The sequence below is a fragment of the Galendromus occidentalis genome, unplaced genomic scaffold (assembly GCF_000255335.2).
Source record: "Galendromus occidentalis unplaced genomic scaffold, Mocc_1.1 scf7180000077512, whole genome shotgun sequence".
NCBI lineage: Eukaryota > Metazoa > Arthropoda > Arachnida > Mesostigmata > Phytoseiidae > Galendromus > Galendromus occidentalis.
This window is the reverse complement of record NW_003805500.1, coordinates 676,294-689,027: the sequence shown is the minus strand read 5'-3', so window position 1 is coordinate 689,027 and position 12,734 is coordinate 676,294. Positions and strand designations below refer to the sequence as shown.

General features: G+C 52.5%; 1 protein-coding gene across 1 annotated transcript in view; it reads left to right on the top strand.

Moving 5' to 3' along the window:
• The window catches only part of LOC108864733 (mucin-5AC-like), a 36,591-nt gene extending 24,249 nt beyond the window's left edge, over positions 1-12,342 (top strand). The window contains exons 3-8 of the mRNA XM_018640915.1: positions 6,146-6,246; positions 7,154-7,999; positions 8,131-9,009; positions 9,106-9,212; positions 9,458-10,910; positions 11,128-12,342. Of these exons, the coding sequence (XP_018496431.1) occupies positions 6,146-6,246; positions 7,154-7,999; positions 8,131-9,009; positions 9,106-9,212; positions 9,458-10,910; positions 11,128-12,342 (4,601 nt within the window). The remainder of the gene's footprint in view (positions 1-6,145; positions 6,247-7,153; positions 8,000-8,130; positions 9,010-9,105; positions 9,213-9,457; positions 10,911-11,127) is intronic.
• Positions 12,343-12,734: the final 392 nt, after the last annotated feature.

Genomic DNA, 12,734 nt, shown 5'->3' with positions numbered 1-12,734 from the left:
CGGCGACCTGTCCATCGCGAGAGAAAACCTTCTGTCGATTTCTCTTCCCGAGGCCAAGAGTCGGCGCTGCAAGACGTTGATTTACTGACGTGAAGCCCTTGTCGAGCTCGGTGAAATTTCTCCCATTCTCGGAAATCCATTTCCGAGCTGTTCCTCAGCGGAGCGACAGGCTGGAAGACGAGACGACGAAGATGATCACCGCTCGCTGCATGCTTCGCGCTCGGATGAACTTGGTGCAAGAAGAGGTGGTAGGAATCCGAGGCATCCATGACACTATCCGGTCGTTTCTCCAACGATTTCCGGGCGAACGGCCAGCTTCCAAATCTGTCTACACGCTCGCTCGCCCGATCGTTCGTCCGTCCGATCGTCGTAAGCTCATGCAATGAGAAGCTTCGCGACTCCATCGTTCGTGCTGTAGTTCGTCCTGCTGTTGATCACGAAGATCTTCTGCAGAAGCGGCCGATCTTGGGAACGGCGCCATGACGGAGATGACCATCACTTAAAAGTGTCTCACAGGACCGTGATTTGGGTGATTTGACTTAAAGCGCCCATTGCGTGAGTTCCTACTTCGCGGCTGCTTTTCGCAGGCGAATTCTCGGCAGACGACAGACACACCTTCATTTGACTGAGCCCTCTCATCTGTTTCACCCAGACTCGTGCAGACACCGAAAATGGCACGAGCCGAAAGCAGGCATCAGCTGACGATATGCTCCCATCTGAAATTCATGCTTTAATTCGTCGTCGCTGGCAGTTTCCGCATTCGATCCTTCCTACACGAGCGGGAGCCCGAATCGCCACTCAGCGTCCACGGTGACTCGCTGTCGCGCTCTTCTGGCGTTCAGAGAGTGTTTTACGAGTCCCATTTGATGCGGCGGGATCTATTCATATCTGCCGGTATTTTGTCAGAGCTTCCGTCGGGTCAAAAGTGTGAATTACGTAAAGGTCAGGGTGACCTTCCGATGAGCTACAGCCGTTAGTTTTTCTCCTGCCTACAGAATCTGAACAGAAGGCCGGTCACGACGTCCGTGGGAACCGCCGGTAACTGACCAGCGGTGGTGTGCGGTGGCTATTTAGAGCGATATCGCTTCGGATCAAAGGTGAAATGATGAATGCGAACGGTCCCGACTGAAAGTTTTTCATCTTCTGACAGGCTGAAGCCGCACAAATAGCTTTGAGATTTCTCTCCGCGGTAAGGCTTCACGTGGATGTTCTTTCTGCGTCCTCGCATCCTGCGGGAGCCTCTCCCTCGTTCCTTGCTCTGGGAGCTCGTGCTCATTACCGCAGAATCAATAAGCCTTCACCGCGCTGTTTTTTTTTTTGTAGCTGCTACGTCCCGGTACAAGCCGTCGGACGCGACCGAGTTGAACGTTGCTCCGGATTAGAATCCTCAGGAGAATGGAAAATTCAAATTCAGAGCGTCGTGAATCTGCGAATCGGTCCAATGACGATTCCGAGATCTTCCCTCGAGGGTATGTCTTTGATTCCGAGTAATTCCCTCGGATGTGAGGCATCTCTCTTCCCGGCTGAATCAGAGCTCCAGGGGATCTCTGTTTCCGATTGTCGATTCGACGAACACTCCTTCCTCCCGTGAGGAACGGCGCTGTTTATGACGTTTATCACGCCAAGAATATCACTCGCGGAAGCGATTGATTAGGCCCGAGATCGAGATGATAAGCGCATAAAAATGGTCGATACGCGTCGAATCGAACGAGAACAGCAGTCCTGTTCGCATGTCGAGTTTTTAGGCTGAAATTCAGAATTTATGGCGTAGAAGACCGGTGGAACCGATTCACTTTTTTTCATCAATTTTTTATCGCGTCTTTTTCGCCGCGCAGAAGCGCCGTCATTAAATAAATGAGTTCCTTCCAATTAGACTCACGCTCAGAACCGCTGCTCTTGCCGGGCGCCGTCCGAAAGCGACGGAAGGAGAATTCGATACCGCTCTTCCTCGATAGGTGTTCTGGAGCGGTCGCGAACAATCCGGGGAGCGATTCTCACAAAAGTTACAGACTTATTTCTCACAAGGGCCCGACGCGAAAATTCAAAGTTGTTCCACTCGTTGAAGTAAGATATTCGTGTTGCTTGTTCCTTTTCTTATTCTTGCGGGGGGAAAGCTCAAAACAACCAACGAGAAGATGGGAAAACGGATAAACACAGTCAGACAGCGGTGCCGGAGAACACCACGGCGGAAACACCAGAGAAGTATAGCTCTCACATGCAGATTCATTTTTCTCGTGCGTGTCTGGTCGTGAAAATATGCGTATGGACAGATAGCTAGGTAGATAGATGGTGAACGGATAGAAATATTCCGGATGAGTGAGTGGATAGAAGTTCCCTTGTAAAGTACACATTGTTTTCAAGACGTAACTTCCTAAGTGAACGGAAAATAGACCCCTTCCTTGTTTCCCGTGTGCGCGTTTGGTGCCCGCGTCATTTTTCCCCGAATCTACAGAGAACGAAAGCATGCGAACGAAATAGCAGCTGCCATCGTCGACTGACGGGGCCGAAGCCTATTCATAAAGCAGATTGTATCACCGCAGTGGTGAGACCTGCTTTGCACGGACAGAAGACACTTTCTGTCCCAGACAACTTTTTTTGTGCGAAAAAAAACGTGAAGGCGTCAGTCTGCCGACAGGGCTGAGAAAGTGAAGCGACGTTTCCGAATTTCTGCTGGTCGCGGGCAGGAGAAGGAGGAGGTGCCATATATCGGTCGGAACGGCGCGGCGCGTGGAAAGAACAGGACATACCAATCGAGAGCAGGGTAATTAATTGAGCGAGAATCCTGCGATGAGCTCATCGCAGGGATCTCAAGAGTCCGAGAGTGCCTCCCACCTTATTCCAGAGCTGTAGAATGCTTTCGCACGCTTCTCTACCGCGGACTTATCCCCTTTCCCGTGTTTTCTGAAATTTCCTCTCGAAATGACCAATATAAATCACCACCCAAAGATTATCGATTTCGCGAAAATTCATTTGTGGGCTCGAGCCCGATCTCTCGAGTTCACGAGAGTCTGTGCGGATCCCGACCGCTAAATTGAGTCTTCCAGCTTCCAGCGCGCGGGGCGTCGTCGTTTCTCTCCTTGTTCATCATCATCGGTTTCACGAAAGTCCGTATCTTGCGAACATCGGATCGGGGGCGGAGGTGTGATATTCGGATTTTTTTCCCCGCGTCCGTGAGAGAGAAAAAGTACGATCTCTCGTCTCCCACACTTCAGCCGTCCAGAGCACCGAGGCCCGATAAACATCAATTGTAACGGTGGCTCCAGCTGTACCAGTTGGCGTTATATTTGTTTATCTCCGGACCGCAGATTCATTTTTGGTGTCGAGCTTTCGGCTCGGTGGCGAGAGTTTTCGCCGTAACACACAAAGACTTCTCTGATTCGGTCCGGGTCTGAGCGAATGAAGAGAGCGAGAAAGAAAAAGAAGACGTCCGTAAGAGAGTGGAAGACTGAAGCCGATGAGATCTTGTGCGTTTTTTCCGGAAGAAAGTTTCGACACGCTTCGAATGCCAGAAATTACCACTTGCCCTACACTACTATGAAGCGCATATCAAGAGTAGTAGATGTGGATCACCCACATCACTTTCGGCGACTTTCCCATGGGACCGATTCGCGCATGAACGATGGGGCTTTTCGCTCCTCCGTGGCAGCACCTCATTGAGTGAGGCAAGAAGGGCAGGCGACGACAATGCCGATGTTTCCCCGATCTTATCACTTATCACTTGAGCAAGGAATCGCTGTTGGTTCTGGTCGATTATTTTTCACAGCTCCGGTGAATTCACAAAATTTTGTTTTGGTCCATCTCCGATCATAAATCGACATACACGAGTGGCGTGCGATGTCTGAGCAAAGACTTCGACTTCCTCTATCGCTCATCTTTTGGCTTCGGGAATGGAGTATGCGTGCGACGGGGAAAATCTTTTTGAACTTTCACTCCTCGTCCATTTCGCAAGTTGACCTATTTAGGGACAGTGCGATAACTTGATCTGGTGTCAGCGCGATTCTCTCTCATTGTTGAAGTCGAGGAAAAATCGAAGCCCAAGCCGAGAACGAAAGAACATGCTGCTCAAAAGCAAAATTTGCATTTCAAAGTGATCTTCGTCTCGACTCGCTATTTACATCCAGCCATTGGACGCTGAGACGACGCGCGACGTGGAAACTGGCTACAGAACTCCAACTAATCTCGCAAATTGAGCCAGCATAATCGAACTCTTCGTCGGGTCGTCCCAAGAAGAAAGACAAACACTCCCGCATTTGAAAAACTTTATTCACAAGTTTCTACGCGCCACCATTGACGCTCACCACGGTTATTGACGAACGGAAAGGGAGTATAGCTGGCGTAGACGTCGACGCGGCGGACTTACGATCGAAGCAATGAATTAGCTCGAAACGAGTGAAGCTGAATGGAACTCACCAGTGTGACAATAAGTCTGCCGCTGCTGAGTTACCAAAAACTCGAACGCCGCCGCCGCCGAGGCTAATTCATCGAATCCGAGTCGATCGAGCGGGCGGCGGCGTTCTGCGCTTCTAACGAGTCTAATATTGCTTGTGCTGCTTCACTCAAGGACGAAAACTTGAAAATTTCCTCGCAGCGACGAGGAGCGTGGATTTTTCCATGATCCGGCCTAGCTTCCAGCCGGTCCTCTCGGAACACACGGGAAACGTTCGTTATGCTATCTGTGAGAGTTGTTTGTCTGTTCGTCCGATAGACTACAGGTTCGTTGGTCCGATGCGTAGCTCGTCGGTCGGTTGGATCGTTCGTCGGTCGGTCGGTCCGTCCTTCCGACCGTCAGTCCGTCAGTTGGTTGCTCGGCTGGCAGACTGGCCGATCCATTCGATGGGGGAGGCTTCGCGAGGCGGATGTGTTTGGCTTGCTTAATTTCTTGTTCTTCATCTCTGTGGCTGTTATTGTCGAAAACAACGGCGATGACTGAGACGAAGACAACCATCATGTTGGTCTTCTTCCCATGGCGTAGAATTAGCGGAAGTTGATCCGACGCTCGACCAGCGGCGCTTCATTGGGGTGGATCCGTTACAGATGCTTCGGCATTTCACATGGATGGATTCGCTAAAGATTCTGGATTCTGCTTCATTTTCTCATGAAGGTGCGGTTTCAGGAAGTGATGCCGCTGGTGACGACAGCAACGACGACGCTGGTGTTGGCGGCGATGTCGATAACCACAAGAATACCCATAATAATAAAAATGATAATAATAGTAATAATAATTACAACGACAACAATAATAGTCGTGCCGTAGCCACCCGAAGCGCACAGCACAATTTACCGCGGAAAAATATCGGTTCGAGATGCCGAGCCGAGATCCTTTCGCAGGAATAAAATCCAAGGACGCAGACGCGCCGATTGAGGGGACTGAGCCAGTTCATGATAAAAGCCGGGAAAAGGGCAAAGCTCTCAACTCTTTTTCCATTGTCAGAGACTCACTCAGACCCATTGACTCGATACCGATGGCTCTGAGCCACAGAAATCGGAATTCGCGACGATTCATAATCTTCCTCCCACTTTCTAGAACTCTAACGATTCCGGAAGAGGAAATTGATTAAAGGATCAAGTATTATTAGAGAGCGGATGGCCGAGGTTGCGAGATTGAAAATGCTAATATGTTCGGCATAGCTTGCTTACGATTAACGATGTAATCCACTATAGGCGATTCCTCCCTGGCAGAAGACGCGGCGGTAGGTGTGAGGTCAGGTCGAGTCTTTTCTGCGATCGAGTAACACTTCACCCATTTTCGTCTTTTCAGCACGGGAAGGATAATGGTCGACTGTTGAGCATCGGAGAACGGAATTTGAGAACAGCCGAAATGAAGGCTTTCGGCTCTGTTGTTTGCGTTATCGCCGTGTTCCTATTGGGCAAGTATCTAATATAGGTATATCCGTATATACGCAGGAGGTGCTAAGGACACGTTTCAGGTTTCCCTACCCTGGGAAGCAGAGCGACGTCGGTGGAGGTCGCTCCAGAGACGGATCCGATATTCTGCTCTCTGCAACCAAATGCCTTAATTCGCGCTTCCCTCACCGGAAGTTGACGCTCCTCGAAGGCAGACGACGAGTACCGCTATGTCTCCAATCTTTTCATTCACCATCTCAGATCGGATGCGGAAGCTAAGATTTGACGCTGATCATTGCAGTCAGTCCCGTGCTCGAGACGGCGGCGGCGATCGACAACGATGAGTCAGTGGAATACTACGATGACGACGGCGACGATAATATCGAGCCTCAATCTTCACAGGTGAGTCCAAATTCACGACGTTTTTTGGGAATTTCCACCTGAGCTCGAACCGCGGGCACCCAAAAGCATCATCGACCTAATTGTTGGGCCTTTTTCACGGAATGTAGCGCGGCCTTGGAGTGAATTCCTTTGGGGAAAAGAATTGTTCTTGGGAGTTCCTTTCCGCGAGAGAATTAATGGGCTTCCATTCGAAAAAATTGCGTCGCTGCACCGATCTTAAGAAAGAAGTTTCTCGGAACTTTTCTCCTGTTCACCTCAGTGGGGCAGAATCTCCTTTCGACCGCACCGCTGACAAGACGGTTGGCTCCTTGACTGAAAAGAAGTCCCCACGGGAGGGCAAGAACGAAAATACGAAACCTGTAACTCGAACGAAGGAAAGGATGACCAGAAAGCGAGGCGAAGTAGGAAACGCTTTTAATAGAGCATGTTATCCATCCGGTAGAATCATCGAAGAGAAAGTTCGTCCCCTTCGCCGTCGAGATACGGTGGTTGGCTCTTCCGAAGCCTCACCGTACCTATCTGAAACGCTATTTGCTTCAATAGTCCTGTGCTTCGCTCGTCCGCTTGGTTAGTTAAGACTGAATTAGCGCTTAAATGCGGTGCGGATGAGCGGACCTCAGACGCTCGAAGAAACGATTCATATCAGCCCCAGTGTCACCGCCGCAGCGTCGCGTTAACTGGGAGCGTCAGCCGCGGCGGCGACGTCAAGGCGGAGCGCTCATTTCGCTTCGCTCATTCCGTATCGACGTAGAGCGTGTCCACGGTTGTATCGATCGTTTCCGACAGGAAGGGCTGACTTGTCCGCTCGTTGTCTGCACGAGCGTGACTTGCGATAATCTCACGATTCGCTCGCTGGAATAGAAAAGCGTGTAGTAAAGTTTATTTTTTCTTCCCTCAATTCTGAAAGAACGCCGAGGTGCGGCAGAACACGACGAGCGGTGGCAACGACGACGACGACGATGACGACGACGATCCCCTCGCAGCCCGGCCCAAAACCGACCCTCTGCAGAAACTGCTCCCGTACATCACATTTGACTGCCACGGAAGGCTCGAGGGATATTACGCCGATCTACAATTCGGATGCGAAGTCTTCCACTACTGCAAGAAAGAAGGCAAACGCTTCTCGTTCATCTGTCCGCCGAATTCAACATTCAACCAAAAACTCATGATCTGCGACTACGACAAAATAGCGAAAGACACTTGCGTGGACTCTCCGAATTTTTTCCACCTGAACAAGCAGCTCTACGGCATAAAACAGAAGTATAAGTTCCCCGAATACGCCACTTCCGAATCTCAGAATATCGAGCAGACAGTCAGCGCGACCGAGGCCACGACTTCGGTGAGTTTCGAACGCAGAGTATCGGAACCCGAGACGACTCCCGCGGCGCCCGCGGCAACGACGACAGCGGCGGCGGCGTTGGCTGCGAGTACCGAGCGTCCGACGACTCCGACCCCGAAAAGGGCGAAAATCCGCTCGAAACTCTCAAGGCCGACGACTACGGAAGCTCCGAGTGCATCCGCCCCGGCGACGGAAGAGAAACCTAATCCAGTGAAAAAGCCATCACGGAAGAGGAAACCTAGACCTACACCGACACCCAAGCCGCAGGACGAATCCGACGACGCTCCCGTCGCTAAGAAGACAACGACTTTCAAGAAGAAATCCAGACCGTCACGTAAGCCGCAAACTACGTCGGTGGTTCAGCCCGCCCCTCCAGAGCATCTTGATCGTCATTCTGAGCCTCGGAGACCAGACGTGAGTGAAACTCGAGGCTTCAAATTGTTTCGTGCGGAAAGTCCGACGGTTTGCGACTGATTCCCTCGGTCATATATGGATCCTTAGCGAGACTTGAAGATTTATAAAATCACGTAAATTTCTTGTTCCAGACGCCTCCTCGCACCCAAACTCAATCTCTGGTCGCTCGTCCCCCGAAGTTCGAGTCCAGACCTCGCGTCCCGGTCGAATCTACCGATTTAACCGCTCCTCGAGTGCCCGGTCTCCGACCCACTGTGCCGTCGCGTGTACCGCCTGCACAACAAGAAACCTATCGCCCCCCACCCGTACAACCAAAGAGACACCGAAAGAAGAATCGCCCACCCTCTCAAGCCGCCAAGAACGAGGTGCCCGAATATGATCGCATGTTCAGCGCCGAGCGACCCTTGGGAACCTTCCCACCTCAGGAGCCTGCGCCCCAGAACCCGGCCCAACCGGCGTACGTACCTCCGTCGGCTCCGCAACAACATTTTGGGGAAGAACCTCCCGCATTCACGCAACCTCAGGGATTTCCCCATCAACGATTCCCCCCAACTCAGCATGCTCGAGAACCCCCTGTCCAACACTTCCACGCACCTCAAGTAGCGCAACAAGAAGTCCCTCAATTCGTGAATCAGCAGATGAATCATCCGGTTCCTCAGAGGTTCCCCACGCAGTTCACTCCCCCTCCTCCACCGACAGTTCCTCAATTCCAACTCCAGCAATTCCCAACTCCAAGACCAGTACAGGACGCCATCCGGTTCTCGGACCCGTTCCCCCCGAAACAAGACTTTGATCCAGGGAGACAGAACTTGAACGGCGGCACTGAAAGCCATTTCTTCAGGGGTCCCGAAGCTGTGAGTCATTTTGGCCAATCTTTCGGACCGACGGGAGGCGCCGCGAAAACTGAATTCCCAAGCCAAGTCCCCGGGTCGGGTCAAGTCCCGCAATTCGATTACGTGTTCCCGAACACTCAACAGAGTCCACAGACTCCTTTCCAAGCCCCACAACAGGCACGGCAACAGCAGCAGCAGCAACAGCCACACCGCCACCACCACCATCATCAGCAGCAGCAGCAACAGCCTCAATACAGTCCGGCTTACCCACAGCCTCCGTCGCGATTCTATCAAACCAGTCCCGGCTATTCACCGGTCTCGACATATGACACCAGCTACGGAGGTCTGTTCGGAGCTGCCACGTCAGGCAGTCCTCAAACGTAAGAGACTTTCCTTATCCGGGATAATTTAGTCGACTGATGTCTCAGACCTGGGGATTCGGGGCGGGGGGGGGGCGAGGAGGGGATCTGCCATGTTGTACCGTTCGGAATGAGTTTCCGACTAAAGCCTCCGCTTCCCCTTTCCCAATCTCTTGTCCCATGACGTCATCGTCGTGCTCGTCTTCTTATGAGCCTTATCAGTTTTCTACGATAACTCTAACATTTATGAACCCTCGATCCTGCAGGTTCTTCGGTGCAGCCCCTCAGACTCCCTCCGGATTCAACCCCTTCCAAGAACAGCACGTGCACCATATTCATTCGAGGAAGCGCCGGTCCGCTGATATCACCCCCGTCGTCGATCATCACCACGTTGGCGATGACATCGATTTCGCTATTAAAGCGGAGGACGATCGCGCATCGAACGTCGCGAAATCACGACAGCGGAGGCAGTCGATATTCTCCCGATTACCGAGCATTTTCTCGAGGAAATCGAACCGTCCTTCGAACCCCTTCGCTTCGGCGTCGTCGATGAACCCGTCATTCAGCGAGATGCCCGGATTCTACGGCGGACGTTTTAATCATCAGCTGTCATCGGAAAGTTCCTTCCCGGGATTCGGCGGAAGCTTCGCTCGATTCGCGTCCGGACCCCCGCAGACTCCTTTCGGGAATCAGGCTTCGAGTTCGATTCGGGTACCGTCGATCGGTTCCCTAAGTGGCGGCCCAGGGGCAAATCTGTTTTCGCGCAACCGAAATCCTCTGAATGCTGGAGGCCACTTGACTTTCACAGCGACGTCTCTGGGACAGGTCCCATCCGAGTTGGGAATGTCTCCCAATCAGTTCTTCAGCCAGGCGAGCCTCCAAAAACCGATTCAACCGAAGCATAACTCGGCCGGACAGCCTCAGATGATGATGGGCGGCAGCGGTGAGGATATTATCCCATCTCCGGGAACCCTCTCCCAGACGGGACTCAAACCCAACGGTAACACAATGATCCCGAATCTCCCGCCGGGCATGCAAGGATTCCAACAGAGCGCCGAGGTAGTGGAAGAAGACGACAAGACGGCTATTTCGTACATTCCGATGACGCCGGGAAAAATTACTGTAACGTTAGACTCGATCGAGGACACCTCGAGCGGGGGCTCGAAAGCCACTCCGATGTCGTTCCCGCCAGAACGGCTCCGACCCGCCAACCCGAAACAGGTTCTCAACCAAATGCGGAACTCGTTCCGACCCATGGACTCCGCCGCCGGTGGACTGACCCATCCGAACGATTATATCAGCGAGGTCACCCCGCCGGGAGTCAAGAGAGAGCCCGCCCCGAGCAACGCCGTCGACGACAGCGGGAAAAGCATCCCTTATCCATCACATCTAGCGAGGAACCCAGAGAAATTCCCCAAATTCAGCGATCCGGCTCCGAAAGTGAATTCGTTCAATACCCCTCAGTTCCTGATTCCGCAAACGCAATTCAGTCCGCAAGTGGATGGATACGCTTCTCCGCCGCTGACTTTCAGTCGGGGAAGTTATTTCCCCGTTAAATCCGGCTTCAGGCCAACTACGCCGAATAAATTCCTCGATTTCGGAGGTCTTCCCGATGCGGGCAAAGGAACTCAGAGACCGATCCCGGCTGTGCGACAGCCTCCCCCGATGCCGGCCCACCTCGAATCCGGAAAGAGTGAAGATGGAACCCTGTCTCAGAAAGTAAGTTCCGGAAGGCTAGAAGTCTGAGACTTTCCAGTTGTCCGATCCTCGATCACCATCGAAACTCGAACGCGGAATGTCGCGGCACCGCCCATGGCATTCCGCGTCGATGTCCCCCAGGCAGCCCTTCCGAGGCGTCACATCCTGATTTTTGTGCTCGTTTTCAAGGTCCAATCGCCGAATATCTAATTTTTCCCTCTGTCCTTTCCCTTCGCAGAATCAGAAGAAACGAAACAAAACGAAGAAACGCCGGCCCAAACCCTCGACGTCGACGCCTCTGCCGCCCTCAATGATCGAAGTTGTCACTCACGGCGACTCAGGGCTGAACGTCCACCTCAAAGGCGGATCCGACGTAACAACACTGCCCAGCATCACCACGACGCCGAAACGTGTCTGGTACGGGACCACGTCCGAGCCTCCTCGTTACGAAACTCATTTCCCCATCAAGTTCAACTACATCACCACCGGTTCGGGAACCCCGAGTACGACGACAGCGAAAACGTTCTCAACGACTTCGACGACACCGTCCCCCAGCAAGAGGGTTTATCACAATCTAGTGACTCCGAACGCAAAGAACTTCGAGCATAAAATGCCCCAACGTCTCGAGGTGACGAGTGCTCCTCTCTACAAGAAAAACATGTTCCCTCCCAGAGTTATGGCGACGAACGTGCCGCACGAAATGACGGCCTATGCCAAATACACCACCACGCCTATACCCCCGTCTCCCCCGGTTATGCGGACGGTAGATCTCAGCACGACGACAACTGAGATGACTGCGTCAACCACGCCCTCCACCGTTTCCACAACATCTGCTCTTATAAACACACAATCGTCCGCCGCCGGTCCGGTTACCACGCCGTCTCCAGCGACGGCGTCGACGGCGACGACGACAACGGCGAAACCAGCTTCCGCCACAGAGAGGTCTTCAACCACCGCGAGAAGCTCAACTGAGGCTCCGACGACACCAGACGAGATTTTCGATTTCTTCACGTTCCCCACGACGAGCGGTTCCAAGGAAACGACCGTGAGCCCCGCCCCGGTGTTCCTCCCGCACAGCGATATCTCCTTGAATCACGATCGACAGGACGAAATCATCGTGATCGACACCGAGAAAGAAAACATGACCGCCTCGGCCTCCCAGCAGTCTTATTCGACATTCAAACCCGTTTTGAAAGTTTTCTCAAACCGAGCCGGAGGAACCTCGTGGTACAAGTTCAAAGCGATGATGGCCACGAGCACCACGCCGAGACCTCCTCTGAAAATGCTCAACGCCGTCCCGGTCTCGGACGGCTACGAAAAAGGTTTTCCCTTCGAGTTCTTCACCGACCTGAGCCTGTTATCTAAAACAACGGGACGACCCTCTGTCACGCCCGTCACCGATTTTCCCCAGCCCGTTTACAATCCAGACAAGAGTCAGCAGAGCGCGACATGAGCTTTCGAGAGACTCCGAGGTTGATGCCAAATTTACTACGCGTCTTCAAAACAGAGGGTATCTCCGCTCCGAAGTCTTGCTCATAAACTCTCTCGGAGCACCTACAGCGCCGCGATCGGCATCGCGATATGAGGAATGCAACGAAGTATCGAAAGAATGAGCGAAACTGGATTCTTTTGAGCTGGTCAACCGGGTCCGGCTCTGGATTTCTCGGGAAGTTCGGTGACAGCAATGATGGCGACGATTACAACAACAACAGTTATATCACTCAGTCAATTGTGTAAATGTGCCTCTAAGTCAGCAGCGTCCTCCCTAACACCGACATCGATCACTCAGGAGCGTATCATCCGAAGCGAATGAACGTGTGGAGAGAGCAATTAATAACCGGAAAC